Consider the following 17,955-nt stretch of genomic DNA (forward strand, 5'->3'; position numbering starts at 1 on the left):
ATAGATTTTCTGGTGACCTCGCTTGGATTTAGCAAACAATGAACCGTCAGGGTTATAGCGCGTTATTTAATCTGATTCAACTCTGTCGTGGCACGATATTTATTGCACGTGTAATACTTTTTGACGTCACGAAAAGTATTGTACATACAATATTGTACGTACAATACAGAGTCTGAAGCTAGCCTTAGAGATTATATCTTATTTTATTGACGATATAAAACTATTTGCCAGACACAAAAACAAAGATAGTCATAATAAATGCAAATGTTCTTGATATTTTTACAGGAAATGTGTACAAGTGAAGGAACCAGTACCGGCGTTATGGAAATGCAGAGAATGTTAACGTGTACTACAAAAACACTGACAATGATATGTTTTCAAACACAACTTGGAAACAAAGATGATTGGAAAATTGAAGATGAGAGAAGAAGAAAGAAAGAAAAGAAAGAACAAAAAAAACAAACAAAAAAAACAACAACAACAAAGAGACAAAGAGAAAAGATGATAAAGAAGAAGAAGAGAAGATGTTACCCAAGTCACGTGCGTGAACATTATTAATAGTTTACTATATACTACTTACTAGCAAAACACGGGCGTGATTCTGTCAAATACATTGTCAAGCTTTAATTCATTTCATCCAAAACAGTCGGCTGATGCAGAGGGCAAAATGTTTCAGGCCTATGTTATTTAAATGTTTTACATCTTAAAGATGAGAGAAGACAAAATAAAACAAAAACAAAACAACAACAAAATTGACAAAGAGAATGAGATGATAAAGAAGAAGAGAAGATGTGTTGCCCAAGTCCTAGTTGAGAGAAGAAAACAAAAAGAAAAGAAAATCTTGAGGTTAAAGATAAAAAAAGAACAAAAAGAACAAAACAAAACAAAAAAAGAAGAAAAAAAGAGAAAATATGATGAAGAAGACAAGATGTTACCCAAGTCCTATCTGCTACCTCCTCGTGGTGGGTGACGGAAACGAGTGTTTTGGATAAAATAATTAAAGCATAATAAAGTAGGTCAGGACTGTTTAATACAATCGTCAAGCTTTAATTTTTTTCATCCAAAACAGTCGGCTGAAGCAGAGGGCAAATTATTTTACATTTTAAAGAATTATGATCAATGCTAATATTAATAGCTTTAAAAAGATTCGCGTGCAGTTAATTTATAGCTTTTTAATCGAAGTAGAAATCACAATAATTTTGCGCATTTTAATAGAACAGATTTCTGTATTATATTTATTGATATTGTTTCTTTTATTACATAAGATCGAATGATACGAAAAGAAAGTAATGCTTGAATAAAGACAGAATGAAAAATGTTTGATGAGCCAACGGTTCGTGAGGATGATAGTAATTCTTTCCTTCCTTCTTTCTTTCTGTATGTCCCTCTCTTTCTTTCTTTTATTCTTTCTTTCTATCTTTCTCTCTCTTTCTTTCTTTCTATTTTTCTCTCTATCTTTCTCTCTCTCTTTCTTTCTTAAAAATATCATTTGCAATATATAATTAGACATGTTATTATTTATCATTATTATTTTATTTTCATGCCTATTTAATATTATTATTATTGTTATTAATATTAATAATATTATTATTTATATTATTATTATTATTTATCAATATTAATGATAATATTTTTACTATAATATTACTTTTTAAATCATCATTATTGTTAATTAGTTAGTATTATATTTTGTGTAGCATTATTATTATTATTATTGTTGTTATTCATTATTGTTATAAATACTTTAACTTTATACAGTATAAAAAGCAGAATTAATTGAATTATTTATTATTATTCATCTTTATTTCATTTCAAATATGCGCATGCGTTAAAACTAAAAGCGGTGACCTGCTATGCGGGGATATAATCTCTAATTGCCCATCGGTACTTGGTCAATTTCGCGGTCCTTACAAGTAGAGCGGTGCTCTTCTATGCGGGGATAATTGCCTATCGATTGGATTGATCATGGATAAATGTATCGGCTTATCTTTGGTGGACAATAGAATAAGCATTTGATTGACAAGGTTACTCCTGCGTCCCCTAGCCGCTTGTCTAAGACTTAGACTTAGTAATAAATAGTAAGCTTACCAAAATAGTTTTTGATTTCATTGTCTTTAATAGCACCCGGTGCTATATCTGCTATGAGCTTGGCTAAATTGTGTATACCCATCGTCAGACTTGACTTCCACAAACATCAAATTCGAGAAATAAATATCAGGCGATATAAAATCGACCACGATCGTGATTGCAGATCTTGTTATTGTGTCACGCAGATTTCGCGGGAAATATTCGTTTGCAACTTCCGGAACTGTACGCACATGTAACTCCACTAATGAATTTGTCGGCACCAACTCAAGAGCGCACACCACAGAATAAATCCAGGCCCAAACAAAATACTAGTACTCAGAAGGCTATTAAAAAAACTTTAAAAGGCATGCTGGCCATGGCCGATGAAAACTTGGAATGAGAATTGAGAAACAGCCTGGATTTCAAGATAAAGAACAAGTCAGCCTTTGCATATCTCTTGCTAAGGCCGTATAAAATTAATGTTTTGGTTCTCGTCCAGAGGATTTTCATGAATTGATGAGGGAGGGAGGTGTTTTTGTTTTTGTTTTTTTTTTTCCTATGTAAAATTAGCATTGTCAGTAGTTTTCGGTATTCTCCAACTGTGCTGGAGGAAACGATGAGGCCCCCTTTTTTTTTTTTTTTCAAATGTGAGATTCTGAGGATAAACCCCTAGAGTACCACAAAAGACTTGGAAGTGATGCTTGTTCTCTAATAAACTTATTTATATGTATGAAGATTTCATAAATCATTCCAAAGTCTAAAAAATTGAAAAATCTAAAAAAAAAAAAAAAATCTGACAAATCCCAGAAATTGAGGAGGAGGGACGAGAACCAAAATATTAATTTTACACGGCCTAACACATTCTCATTTAAGTATAATTATTTTGGTGATGAAATGAAATGAAATGAAATGAAATGAAATGAAATGAAATGAAATGAAATGAAATGAAATGAAATGAAATGAAATGAAATGAAATGAAATGAAATGAAATGAAATGAAATGAAATGAAATGAAATGAAATGAAACTCATCATATTTGATAAGATTGCAGGGGCGTAGCAAGCGGGAGGAGAGGGTGGACGAAGTCCATAAAAGGGCTGAGAAAGGAGATGCTAAACGGGCCTTGCACTCCTTGTCCATGGGCCCCCGAAACTCTTGCTACGTACGTCCCTGTAAGATTGCCTTGTTATTTTTAAAAATGAATAGATTCTTATCAAATTTGAGTAGTTTGAATTGTCTTGTCAAAAATGTTGACCAAATCAAATTTGTTTCTTAGCTTGTCTTGTCCGAATCTCAGTGTCAAAATGAAATGGGTACCGTAAAATGGGGTAACTTTGGGCACTTTTCAGAGTTTTTAAACCACTGCTTCCAAACAAATCCAATTATATTTCTAATTAACTCTTTTTTGTGACATTAGGGCTCCCTTCTACACCTTGAAGTTGAAAAAGATTTTTTAATAATTTTGTAAGCGTACCCTAGGGGTTAAAAATGACCTGACCAAAGTAACCCCGCCTTTGGGGCAACTTTGGTCACAGTATTACATTCCATGAAGGAAAAAAATCAAAAAAGTTGATCTTCGCTGAATATGGGCAAGTTGTTGTTTTTTGTGACATTTGACACCTTGCAAAATTAATCAAACACACATCCTTGCTCACAAATATCGATTTTTATTTTTCTGAAAAATGTAAAAAATACTGATTTTTGGTCAAAATCCCGCTTTTTTCGTCAATTTCAAGGAAATTACACATGAGCGACTATTATTTCTTCCAAACATATTTCTTAACAAATTGACACCAAATATGACTAAAAACAATATTGCTGTACGAAAACATGACCATTTAAAAAATATATTTGACTGACCAAAGTTACCCTGCTGACCGAAGTTACCCCATTTTACGGTAACAGAGGCTCCAGATTTTGAATATTGGGGCCCCAAATTTTTGTCTTGTTCCAAGGCGCGAAACGCGGAAGGGGGTGGATGCGCAAGGCGCGGAAGCTTTTGAAATGCATATATTTTTACATAAATTGTACCTTACATTTTGAATAATACACTAAAATTATGATTTTACCTTAAAATTATGAATGTATCCTAAAATTATGAATTTTACCCTAAAATTTATTAATTTTATCCTAAATTTTATGAATTTTACCCTAAAATTATGAATTTTACCTCAGATTATTGGGGGGCTCTAGGGTACTTGGGCCCCCTCACCAAAATTATTAAGGGGCCGGCCCCCAGGCCCCTCGGTTCCGGAGCCACTGGGTAATCTTGTAATTAGTTTGAGATTTTTGATTTTGATTTGATTTTAATTCAGTAATTGATAATCCAGGCAAGCAACTTAACTTAACTTATCTTAACTTTAGAGGGGCGCGGCGCGCTGGGTGCCCCCCCTATAAATCCACCCTGCATCATCAAAACAAGATATTATATTAAAAGGCGCAATACAAAAGTGCCGCGCCCCCTAATTTTTACAGGGCGGTGCCTGACTAGGTACAGAGTCGGTGGTTGGGCTTCGGTGCCTACCCTGATGCACCCCAGATTCCTGTGCTGTTTTCCTATGCCATTTTAGAATGTCAGTTTTAAAGCATACTGCAGTTACTGTCCGTTTTCCTATACACAATACACAGTGCTCTCACCATTGACGCGTGACCTCTACAAACAGTGTATGTTATAGTTATAGGTATATGGGCATTGCCTAGTTAACATCACTGTGTGAAAAATAACCAGCCAATATTTAAACTATTCTCCAAACTTCTAGCAAATATATTTCTCTAACATGACCTAAAATTACAGCTAGGTTAGATCCCGGGGTTAGATGTTCAGAAGGGGTCGCACTTTCGTAGAATATGAGTGAGGGCAAAGCATAGCTAGCTCATAGCTAGCCAACTCCCCGTGTTAATTGAATGGAGATTTGACCGAAAATATTGAGCTATACGGTAACGGACCGCTCCGTTCTGAAGGATGCCACAAAAAAACGGTACAAGCTACATTTAAACTATTCTATGAAATTCTAGAAAATATAGTTTTGTAACATGTCCTAAATTTCTAGCTAATTTAGGTGTTTGGAGAGGGTCGCACTTTTGTGTTTTAGGAAGGATATGTAAACGACAGATAGGCCTAACACCAAATATGAAGAAATTATTTCCAAACCGTGTTAAGTCAACAATCATTATGTTGCTCATTTTCAAGAATGCTGGTTTACAAAAAGCAGGCCATTGTCTCATTTCGTGAACAAAGGTACACATACCATTGTTTCCTTTCGTTTTCGATTTCGTTTTCGTTTTCGTTTTCATTTTGTTACCCAACTGAAGCTATAATACCAGCTTTATTGCGATATCGCACATGTAAAACAGACACTTGTGCACGAACCAGAGAAGATCCGATTTAATCAGTTGAGTTGTTTCAATGAGTGTTATCTTGGTTTAATAGCTTTTAATGGGGTTTAAGTCCTGCAAAGGTCGAGATGAATTCTACTGGAGACATGACTGCATCATGGGCGCTCCATAATTGCATCCCCCCGGCGGCCCCCGGCCCCAGTCCGCTTGCCAAAATTGCTTACTCGCCCCCCCCATTCGGCTGGCCATAAAAAAATCCCCCGCCACCCATTTTACCCTCCCGTCAAGGCTCATAATTATTGAAAAGCCCTAAATGAACGCTCCAGCCTCCAAGTGCGTTCCAAGCCGGGGTTCCAAGTGTTAGGTTCCAAAATAAATTTCAGAAAATATTTTTCTATCTCTAAAATCTGATGTGGATTCTTTCTGTAGCTCCTATCAAGCACGCTCTGGGCGAGAATCAGGCAATTTGTAGCGCCCTCAATCCTTCCATGCGACTTCCGCCATATTTATTTTACACACACGCACGGAAACACAGCAGAAAGGACCGTCAACAATGGCATAATTTCATCAAAAACAGCGGCGATTCGTTTCTAGTTGGATTTTTACATATGATCTGGTAAGTAACAAGTTCATGAAGAATTAGACTGCAAATTTTTTTATTGAAATGACTGAAGGATTGGGTCAGAAAAGACACAAAACTGTGCCAGCTTCAACTTCAAGCTTAGTTCATGAACATAACGAAAATTTCATGATCCCTGAAAATAATACGCAGAATTCTGCAGTGTAGTACAGTATAATAAAGCTTTTAAAATTAAATTATGTGTTCATAAAATCATGTTAATACAGGAATGTGACAGATGAGATCATATTAATACAGGGGTGTTATTAACCTCGGTCATCCATTCTGCAACATTTATTTTATTTAAATAAGACAAAAATAACTTTACATTGTGTCTGACATTTTTAAAATTGTGATTTTCCATGCCATCCATGGCAATGATGATCCGGCGATCTTTTCTTTTAGACCACCCAAGCTATAATATAAGGTTAAAATTACGAATTTATCAAATTAAACTTTTGCATCAAGGTTAAACACGTTTTTAGCTGAACAAACATACCTTTTATATTGTCAAACAAGCTTTATATTTTATCACAATTTTTGACGTAAACTAAAACTGGCTCTAGCTGAATGCAAAACCGGTGATGGCAGATGCCACTCCAAAACTTTCGCACGGACACGGACGCTTGATTTACGCTCGTTTTGATGGCGATTTACGCTCGTGTATCAAGCATTTCCAACTTTCCAAGAGCGTTTTGACAGTTTTTTATATACGCGGAAGATCATACTAACTAACATTCCCAATGTACTACCACAACATGCCACCTTCAATGTACAGCTGTAATTTTCTCCCAAATATGTTTCACTTACCATTTCTTGTTTTGTCCAAACTTGACCACCACATGGTGAAAAATTTATAGAACCCATTTTCAACATTTATGTTCCTTCAAAATGATAATTCCATGTCAATATTCCCACCAGCAGCTTCCTAAATCTCCAACTTTCATGAATTGATCAGAGATGTTATCATAGCATGCTCTGACCTCTATGACAATGTGCTTGACCAAGCCTCCCAATTGCCATGTCAACTCCCAACCACACTCATTGGGAGATGCCTTCTTCCCAAATGCAGGATAGGATGTTTTTTCCATTTCATTCCTTGCACTGGCTGACCTATTCTTCAATACCATCTAGTGCAGAGAATAAGAACTATGCCTCAATAATGATGATAATATGCACACATGTTCCAGATAATGATGCAATATTGCACACATCATTGCACATGCATGGCATGCTATGTCTTGAAATACCCTCCACTCAAGCATGCAAGCATTAACCAATGAGGAGTTAACATGTTGGCAATTTAGAAAGGGTTGCCATTTCATGCCTTTCTGCACACATTTGGTGCTATGGATTACTGTGCTCTTCTATTGCTTACACTGCCTTGGGCTGTATTGAGGTGTAATAATTGGAAATCATGATTTGGGGTTATGTTTTTGAGTATATACATTGAACATATACAGCTGAAATTTGACTGTGGATATTTAAACTTTCTTGAACAAAGTGAGTACAAATTGGGGATCATATTTTTCAGACATGGAATAAGGACTTTTAATGCAAGTTGAAAGTGGTAGGTATACAGGAATTTTTATAACTGGTGTAGTTATCAAGTTTTGAAATATACACTCTTTGACAGCTCTCTCCATGCCTGTTTGAATGCCTGGTTATACCATGTACCCATACACTAGGTATGGGTACATGAGACCAGGTATAAGTTTTTTACTGTGTGACGCAATGTATTTTTATATACAAAATTACTTCATTTCACAAATTCTTTGCCACTTTCCACTGATCTGATCATCTTTTTAAATGTGATGTGACGGAACTTCACGGAAGTGATGCGGATTTTCTGTATGTTTCTTGCTTTTCCAATAATGTTTTAATTGTTTTTTAAGACAAAACCTTCCAAGCAAAAATAGCCGTTTTCACTTGTTTTTAAAAAGTTGTTTTAATTAACCTTGTTTTTTACCCCATTATTTCCCTCATTTATCGAAGCCCTGCCCTCCTTCCAATACATTAAACCTTGACTTCAATTGTTTTGGCAACTGTTTAAGCTTGATGTAATTGTAAACTAATTTAGTCCCTATATTATAGCAAGGGTGGTCTAAAGGAAAAGATCGCAGATGATCCCATGTTTTTTTCACCAAAATCAACACAAATATATCTTTCGACTTGTTCGAGCATATTCTCTAACACGTAAATGCTTTAGCATTTACTGTTAGAGATGGCTACTATGTCATCCTTGTGCATAGTCCGGTTCATAAAATTGTACCGCAGGGGTGTAATTTCGCGGGAGTCTGAGAGTCGACTCTCGCAGAGACTCCCGTAAAATCCTATTGCGAGAGTCCATGTGGAAATGATCGGATCAGCGAACTTATGTTTAAGTTCAACACGCCTTAAAACTCAAAGCCTGCAAAATATAAAGGAAAAGTCGCCAAAGATGCAATGACATATATGGAAGTGAGAGTATGATGACACATATATTAAAAACTTAACTTTGTTAGTTTATTTGTTAGTTTGTTTGTTTGAATGCATTTTACGTAGGCCTACATATAATACCTTTTGGACTCCCCGCAAGATTGTACAACAAGAATCCATTTACGGGAATCCATGGACTCTCGCAAAACTCTCTTGCGAGAATCCACTTGGACTCCTGTGGCACTTTACGAAATTCCACCCCTGTACCGGAACGTAAACATGCTTCATAGTTCACAGACACACTTCATAAGCGTGTCATTATAAGCTTTATTCTATTTCATGTATTACGCCGTACCTTTTTACATTTTCGATACTTACGATCCTAAAAATTGGAAGCAAATATAAGCTGATTTTTGCTGACTGCACAGCCGATTTAAAAGATGGCAGAAATTTAACCTCAACCTGTAGGGGCATTTGGCGAGGTAAATATTCATGAATAATGACTGGGAGGTCATAGGCTAACAGATTCTATAGATGAGAGTATCTTTACCACGTGAGCTTACTTGGCGTGACCTGACCTTAGATTGCTGCCCTCAGTCAGGCGGCGGATGACATGCATGATAGAGAGAGACGGCAAAACTGCTAAGCCGTATGCACATGATGGCACTTTCCACACAAGTGCGATGAATTTCGCAGCTGCCGTGCTCACTGATACGCGCCATTCAATTTGCACACTGAGTGATCGGAGCCTAACCAACACGGCGAATTACGTCAGAGTGACTCTCATCCAGTAATAATCAAATTTTACAGTATTTAATTAATTTGAAGGTTATTTTTGTAGGGTTCATTATAAGGCTGGCATTTCGGTCGGGTGGCGGGTACCCGCCGAGATTACATTACCCGGTAGGAAATACCCTCCCCGGTACCAAATTCAAAAAAAAATTCGGAGAGTCAGGTGCGTTGGCGGCATAATAATACAGGCGTGCAAAATGTGCGAAAATAGGAAATTTTGACCTTTGACCTCTGTTAACTCTGTGCCCCAACGAAATCCCACAAAATTTTTGCTGAAAAATGAAACTTGCCATGGAGGTCTTTAATTTCAAACTTGTTGGACTTGGGATCTTGATGGCGCAGCCCGTTATGATGCTTTGAAGTTTGCACGAGGCGCTTTTCATCAAATCATTGGATTTGCTGATTTTGTGCGCCATCAAGATCCCAATTTTTTTCTTGCTTTTGTAATGTAACCATTTGGTACTTTAAAAAATGCAAAATGCAGGTTGGGATGATGATGGCGCATTGCGATGTTATGCACCTCCAAAGTTTACCATTTGCAAGTAAGGCTCAGAGAGGCTGAAATTTCAAGAATTTTTTCAAGCTGAGCGAGGCGCTGTGCACGCTCATATTTTACATGTGAGTTGTTGGTGCTAATATGTACCAAAATTATTTTTTAGAGAAAATTCTATTTTTTTTTTTGTATCACACCCCCCTGATTTGGGTACATAATAAGGGAGACTGGCTCTTAATATGAAAATTGATCATTTGTATTCATGTCATAGTCTATTAATGATTTCAAAATGCATTCAAATTCAATACATTTTGAAATCATTAATAGACTATGACATGAATACAAATTATCAATTTTCATATAAAAAATAACAAAATATCTTGAAATTTTTTTTTTTTTTTTTTTTAGGTCAACCATGAATGATCCTGGCATTTAGGTCTAGGTCCAGAGACACTACAAAACCGAAAAAATAAATAAAAAATAACTTTTTTTTTTTTTTTTTTGTGCAATTTGGTGCCGGTTACCCGCTTGAAAATTCTTGGCGGGTACCCGGGTACAAAATTACCCGAAAATGCCAGGCCCTAGTTCATTATTCGAACCCCAACGGTTTCAGCTTGTATTAATTAACATAGGCCTACTTGTTTGTGATATTTTAAGCGTTTTAAATTTCAAAATAATCCCATTCAATTACACGGCTGACAAAGCAAATTTACTGAATTTAGAGATTGCACGGCGTTCACCACCTGCATCTCTCTTACCTTTTATGCTGGTTTCATACTACCCTGCCGCTTGCCACTGAGCGGCGTGGCGCCACGCGCATTGCAGACAAACGGACACAATAAAGGCTTGCCATTGGTTGAAACGCCCTGCCGCCATGAGCGGCAAGCGGCAGGAAAGTATGCTGGAGGCTTTACTTGAATTACTTCCTGACAAAATGGTGGCGCTAGCCGATCGCCGGAAAATATTGGAGCAATTTCTCCAGAAATAGTAATGAAATATTTACCTAAATGCACCTGAAATGACACATAGGACTGAGAATTACGTCAACAACTCGCATAGTAACAAATTGGTAGGTAAAGCTACATTACAATGAGGTATTTAGGGGGTATTTCAGAATTGCCTATTGTTATTACAATGACATTACGTAACGGTAAGCTTACGTAATTTGTTTACCGACCGATATTCCGGGCAAAGGAACACTAGCCACGAATGCGAGGGCATCCGTGAGCAAATTCGTGGCTAGTGTTTCTCGAGCAACTTTCGACCTGTAAGTGTACACCCATCGAATGTGTGTCATCGGCCTTGTGTAGCTTAGGCTATTGAAACTTGATGTTGACTTTAGCGTCCCATTTTTTTCAGCTCATAATGAGGCAACTATTTCATTATTCATTATTCATTATTTTCAAGGTTTCATTATCAGCGGCCTTTTACCAATGCTTATGCGCTTTTGTTCATTCTAATTGGGTATCGCTAGGCCCCGGCAAAAAACACAATTTTTTGAAGTAAAAAACGAGATCCAAAATTTAAAAAAGCGAGAAAAGCGAGATTTTCCAACGAAAAAATGGCACAAGAAGCTTTAAAACGCCCGAAAATCGAAAATCAAAAAAAAAAAAAATATTGCCTGCCCTCTATTGTGCAGATTAGGTCAGTTAAGATTGTACATGTAAACAGAACTGCCGATGCCCGCGTGAGTCGAAGAAAAAGTGACAAAAATTTGACCTTGAATTATGTTTTATAGTCAAAATATTCCAGTAATTCAATAAAAATAATGATATTTGGCCTAAACTTGAACTCATTTGCAATGAAATGTCATTTTTTATTAAGTAATGCATGGCTTTTGCACTTGCAATGTGGTTGCAATGCTGTTGAATTCTGCAGACTTTTCAGATGGAGAAGTTCATTTCGTGGAATTCGGTGAACTTTTCTGGCATAAAGCAACATTTTTATAGTAAGTATACTGCTTGGGAACTTTCTTAAAAAGCGAGATAATTGGTTAATAGCGAGAATCGCGGCGTGAAAAGCGAGATCTCGTTTTTTGCCGGGCCTTAGGTATCGCCAGTCGCAATATAATGTCGCAAACACACATAAACATTTATAAAAGTATAATTATTTTGCTTTTTGTTTTTCAAGTTTTAAAACAAACTAAATGTATTCCGAAGTATATACCATATGCCAGTCTTCTTCACTCCAATTTGTACTAACCTCTCCGTATACATTTGAAGATAGGGGAAATGGGGGGGGTATTGACTCATTAAATACAAAAATAACAATCATGCAGAACATTATGAAATAATTTGTTGGCACGAATTTGTCAAAACTAGGTCTTTCCTAGTTAAATTATATTTACAACATCAACAATGTCCATCTGGTAAAAACATTTTGGCTAGGTTGATTTCTCTTAATCTACCCTGGTATCCCAAAGGTATAATTGAAATAATTGGATAGAGCAAGGGTCAAAAACCTGTATATTTTTAATGCTAAAATATTTAGATGGATTCATCTAATAGTTCTCAAGGCTTTCTATAGTTTGTGAAGGGTTCAAATACCAAAAAAAAGGTTTAAAAATTTTGCAGAACAAATTTTCTTTCTGGTTTAGTAGTAATTTGCAAAATAATGAACTATTTTCAGATTTTACATCTCAAACGCGGCACAAAATTCATAACGCGGGCGGTGGACGCTAAACTCAGAATCAAGTTTCAAGTGCCTTATGCAGCAATACAAAGTTTGCTGCGTTCATGTTGCTGTGTGCGTGGTAAGGAGAACCTCTTTCGTAACCGTGAATGCACGTATGTCGCTTTTTGCTCTGTTCAAAACGTGATATGTACACCAATTACAGCCCTCGAAATGGTCTACTTTTTTAGCTCACCTCAACCCTAAAGGATTAGTGATACGGTAGTTAAAAATGCAATCCCCAGCCCTTTGGTTACCTTCGGACGAATTTGTAGTAGTCTCTGTGCCCCCTCCATCAGGGTTATAGCTAGCCCAAGTTGAGTGCCGGCTAATTTTACTATCCAATTAGAGGGCTGGCTCGGGGCACAATCTTTTTAGCGAACACAAGGGATCGGGGAATAGGCTAGGGGGTATACCCCCCAAATTGTTTTTGGTTTTTTACTCTTTTTATGATGAATAAAACATTTGTTGGAACAAAAAAAAAAATTTTTTAATATAAACAAATTTTTTTTTTTTTTTAGTGCGGTTACCCCCGACTGGCGTGGCTATAACCAGTGCCCTCCATGTCGGAAAATACCCGGTACAAACATAGAAATTGCAGCATTGCTTCAGTCCCAGGTGTTAATGAATATTTCTTCCGTACTCCAATGGTTCCAACATGGACGAAACAGATAACTGAGTACGGTACCACATTTTACACAGTGTGTAAAAGCCGATAGCCTGGAAGTCACAGTAGTATATTTTAGGAATGTACTACATGTAGATATATCCATCACTCAAACGGTTGATGAATGAGGGCAGCAGTCTAGAACTCGACCCTTTTCAATTGTCATACGCATGCGCTCGGATGAGCTGCCATTTTGCTATGTATGCGTTTTGCTCGCTACATGTAGATCTACATACATACAGCGGGTGAGAAAAATTACTTTTTGTTGACGTAAATCAAACAAAAATTTTTATAACGGGTCATACTAAGATTTCAATAACAAAGCTTTTTTGGGAAGTTTTTACTTTTTGTCTTGGCACGCGTAGTAGGAACCCATGATCACAAAATGTTCAAGTACGATATTTCACATGGAAATTTAAAAAACTATTGCATGAATTAAGGTACGATATATATAATATTATAGTTTAAAAAAACAGTTCATTTGGATGACAAATAAAAAAAGTTAGACCTATTTTTTATAAGGTTAGGAACTATTTTCAGCTGTTGCGATTTGGTCATTTGCAGTATCCTGCAAATGGTAGTGAGCTTTGGCAAAAATTGAATTGATCATTTCATAGCTAGCGTGTAGATAGATTCAAATATAACAGACGTGGTGGGAAAAAATGGGCAATACGGCATGCTCCTTGCCGGAAATCAATGCTGGGAAACCAAGAAAATTTTTCCCTCAAATTTGGGTGCTTTATTTGAAAGGAACTTGACAAGAATTACATAATGGCCGGAAATTAGATTACCATGTTAAGGGGGTACTACACCCATTGATTTTTTTTTTTTTTTTTTTGCATTTTGTGAAGAAATTACAAAAAAAAATTGGACAAAGTGGTATGCAAAATGAAGGGGCAAATCTTCTCGTTTTATTGGTGGCATTGGTATCAACATAGCTTACATGCTTTTGAAAGTAGAAGCCAAAAGGTGGTACATCACTGATGATTTAAATTCACTTCATTTTGTAAAGCTTACTATCAACGGATTTCGTTAAAATTTTGGATATGTGTTGCTAACACGTTAGGGAAATAAAGTTGATATGTAAAATGGGAATAAGTGGTTCCTGATTTCTTTTATGACTTCATGAACTTAGTGCTCCACAACTGGTCATGTTTTTTGAGGTGGGACCCAATTGTGTCACATCTTGCAATTTGTCAAAAATCAACTCCTTTTTTGTATTTCTGATTATATTTCAAAAAGTTTTCACCCAAACTAGTAAAAGTATACATTTTTAGAAAGCATATATTGTCATGATTGCAAATCTGTAAAGTTTGAGTGGATATACAGGGTGTACCAAAAAATATACAGGGTGATTCCATTGAAAAATACAGAAAAAATTTAATTTCTTTACCACTCCAATATTTCTACATAGTATATTAAATTGGAAAATGAACTTGATATTTGGAATGTACACAGTTATTTCTTTCTTTAAATATATAGTTTGCACTATATTTGTTAAGCCCATTGTGATATACAGGGTGTGAAAAAAGTTGTAAATTAAATTTTTTAATTTATGTAAAATTTCCTTTATGCCATTAAATTTGGAAAATATATTCAAAATAGTTTACAGAATTGCTATAATATCAAATTTAAATATCCAATTCCTATAGGGTGTTCCAAAAATCAATATACAGTGAATAATTAGTAACAAAGGTACATGTACATGTAGGCATATACATGCACAATTAGCCTATCAATAAACTATTTAATAAACCAGAGATCAATATAGGGTCAGTCCATGTCAAAACAGACTGAGTGTACACCCACCCTCTTGGATTATGCTCTCCTTTGGCTCAGGGGTACCTTTCATGGACCCCTAGGTGAGAGTCACAAGAAAAAATTCATATTCAATTTCGTTTCGAATGGCGGGCCATCTAAGTTTGGCGACCTTGACCAAAATTGGGAATTTAAGGTGTCCAAATGACAAAGCGCTCTCTTTGAGAGGCATTTTCTTCTTAATTAAATCAGTTGTGACCCTCTTTTTGAATGTGGTCACTCACTGGCTGTGTCTGAAATGCCTAATGCCAAAAAAGATTGATTTCAGAATTTCGTTGGGATTTCAGAGGGGGTCAAAATCAGCACTTCATACTGTTCAATCAAATTATCTTTGATTTTGAAGGACCCATGATAATGCCACAGTGCACTTATAGGTCCTAATTATGTTCAGAATGGATTAACCATGTGCCAATGTCTATGAGCAATTAAAAAAAAGAGACATTTCTAGACACCCTACAGAATTTTAGGCCCCCTAAAGTGGTTCAGCCACAAATGGCGCATAAAATCGGCAAATTTTGACACCTAATAACCTTAGGTGTACACCAGATATGAATTTCTAGTCTTTTGCATCTGAAAGAATGTAGTCTAATGTTACTAGGAACATAAGATTTGTTTTGTATTTTTTGTGTTTTGATACTTTCAAAAAGGTCATTGACCTATGAACATTTTTTGTCATAGCGCCCTCCTGAAAGGTCTGACACATAACAAACTATACATTTTGGAATCCTCATGACCATACGAGTAATTTGATATATTACTTGACATAATTGGGAGCATTCTGAAAATTGGACCCCATAACCTGTACTTTGCATGTGCATCGTTGCCAGGAAGTGCATTTTTGACCCCTTAAAAATCCATACAGAGGATTAGAAAGTAGTTTTTTCTTATTACTTGACTCAAGAGCAACTTGAAATATCAGGATAAATAATACAAATGGCTATAAAGTGATCAAAAATATAAAAAAATTTCATACTAAAATTGGCATTTTGTACCGTATCCTGTATGCATGGTATGTTAGGCAAAAATGACTATTTTTGAAAGCGTCAACTTAATACTAAAACACAAAAATACAAAACAAATCTTATGTTCCTAGTAACATTAAACTACATTCTTTCAGATGCAAAAGACTAGAAATTCATATCTGGTGTACACCTAAAGTTATTAGGGGTCAAAATTTGCCGACTTTAAGTGCCATTTGTGGCTGAACCACTTTAGGGGTGGCCTAAAATTCTGTAGGGGTCTAGAAATTTCTCTTTTTTTGAATTGCTCATAGACATTGGCATATGGTTAATCCATTCTGAACATAATTAGGACCTGTGACATTATCATGGGTCCTTCAAAATCAAGATAATTTGATTGAACAGTACGAAGTGCTGATTTTGACCCCCTGTGAAATCCCAACGAAATTCAAATCTATCTTTTGGCATTAGGTATTTCAGACACAGCCAGTGAGTGACCACATTCAAAAAGAGGATCACAACTGATTCAATTAAAAAGAAAGTGCACCTCAAAGAGAGCACTTTGTCATTTGGACACATTAAATTCACAATTTTGGTCGAGGTCGCCAAACTTTGATTGCCCGCCATTCGCAAAGCGAAATGGAATTTGAATTTTTTCTTGTGACCTCACCTAGGGATCCATGAAAGGTACCCTGAGCCAAAGGAGAGCAAAATCCAAGAGGGTGGGTGTACACTCAATCTGTTTCGACATGGACTGACCCTATATCATTAGATTAAATCCTTTGACTGCAATAATCTCCTGTGAGAGGATTTATTTTATATTTCAAAGATAAAACAATATTGAAATTTATGCATGCATGCAAAATTAAAGCCCATTGTATTGTATGACCCACATTCCACTGCATTAATTAAAGCTTGCTAGATCCTTAATTACTAACTTTATTAAGATTAACTAGGCAATTATAGTTATAGAAAGTTAAAAAATAAGATTAACATTTATGCAAATGCATTTTACTTCTACTAGGCAACAAAGTGCATAAATTTTATTAATGAACATCAACTTCCCATTGGAATTACACAGAGCTCCTCCGCTTCCGGCTCCTCCACTTCCGCACCACCCCTGACTAATTAACTTAATTAAGCTGTTGTAATTAATTAATACATTTGTTTAATTGTATTTGTTATTAATTCATTAGATTAATAATTTATCTTCAAAATAAGACCAAAACCATTTGTTCATGATGAATTTTGGCAAAAGTATAGGAATAAGTAGACAAAATGATTGAGCAAAATGTGACAGCACCGCCTTTTTTAGGGTCCCAGTATAAAAAACATGACCAACTATCAAAAAGGAACTGGTTAAAATGCTTCTATTTTCAATGTTGAGCTATATTTTGTATTTTTAACTTGCGACATTATTTCACTGAAACTTAATTAAGCCACAGGTAACAGGTTACCACAACCATACTACAGCAATGTTGAAAAATATTGTATTTCTTGTAACCTATACCACCATATTGGGTAGTTTTCCGTAAGCTTAACTTTTGTGATTTTGGTAACTATTTTATATTTATTTGTGAAATCCATCTCAACTAGGCATTCTAAATTGTACTCACCATTTACATCCCAAAGTATATTAGTATATCCACCTTGCACTTCTCGATATATATATCCAGTTAAAGACAGAATATCAAAATTATTCCTCATTATGATACATTTTGTATCACAGACTCTCACATGTGTATTCAAAATTGATGCTTAAATTTGACCTGAACCAATTAACCTATAACCTGACATACGGTGACCTAATAGCCTTTTCTTCTCCTAACAACACATTATTGTATCAAATTGACTAATGACTATACATCCATTGTGTAAGTGTTTATTTAATTTATTCAGTGTTATATATTTTGCAAGCACCACTAGATTTTCTATAGAGAGTATAACAAAGGATTTAATGTATTCTATTCATGTACCCTACTTGAACATGTTGAAAAGAATAAATTATGGTTTGTTATGAAACACGCATCTGAGTTACCAGGATACGGTAAACAAAAAATATATAGGGCTAAAATGACTTACTATACAATGGTTTAAAAGCACCTTTTTTATTTTTT

General features: G+C 35.6%; 2 protein-coding genes across 2 annotated transcripts in view; one reads left to right on the forward strand and one right to left on the reverse strand.

Moving 5' to 3' along the window:
- LOC140146239 (flap endonuclease 1-like) overlaps window positions 1-2,290 on the reverse strand; it is a 42,195-nt gene extending 39,905 nt beyond the window's left edge. Inside the window, exon 1 of the mRNA XM_072168022.1 lies at window positions 2,089-2,290. Coding sequence (XP_072024123.1) covers window positions 2,089-2,170 — 82 coding nt within the window. The 5' untranslated portion in view covers window positions 2,171-2,290. The remainder of the gene's footprint in view (window positions 1-2,088) is intronic.
- A 3,616-nt stretch (window positions 2,291-5,906) lies between these two features.
- LOC140146240 (uncharacterized) overlaps window positions 5,907-17,955 on the forward strand; it is a 53,556-nt gene continuing 41,507 nt past the window's right edge. Inside the window, 1 exon segment of the mRNA XM_072168023.1 lies at window positions 5,907-6,018. The gene's annotated coding sequence lies outside the window, so the exon portion shown is untranslated.

This window comes from Amphiura filiformis, chromosome 2 (genome assembly GCF_039555335.1).
Source record: "Amphiura filiformis chromosome 2, Afil_fr2py, whole genome shotgun sequence".
NCBI lineage: Eukaryota > Metazoa > Echinodermata > Ophiuroidea > Amphilepidida > Amphiuridae > Amphiura > Amphiura filiformis.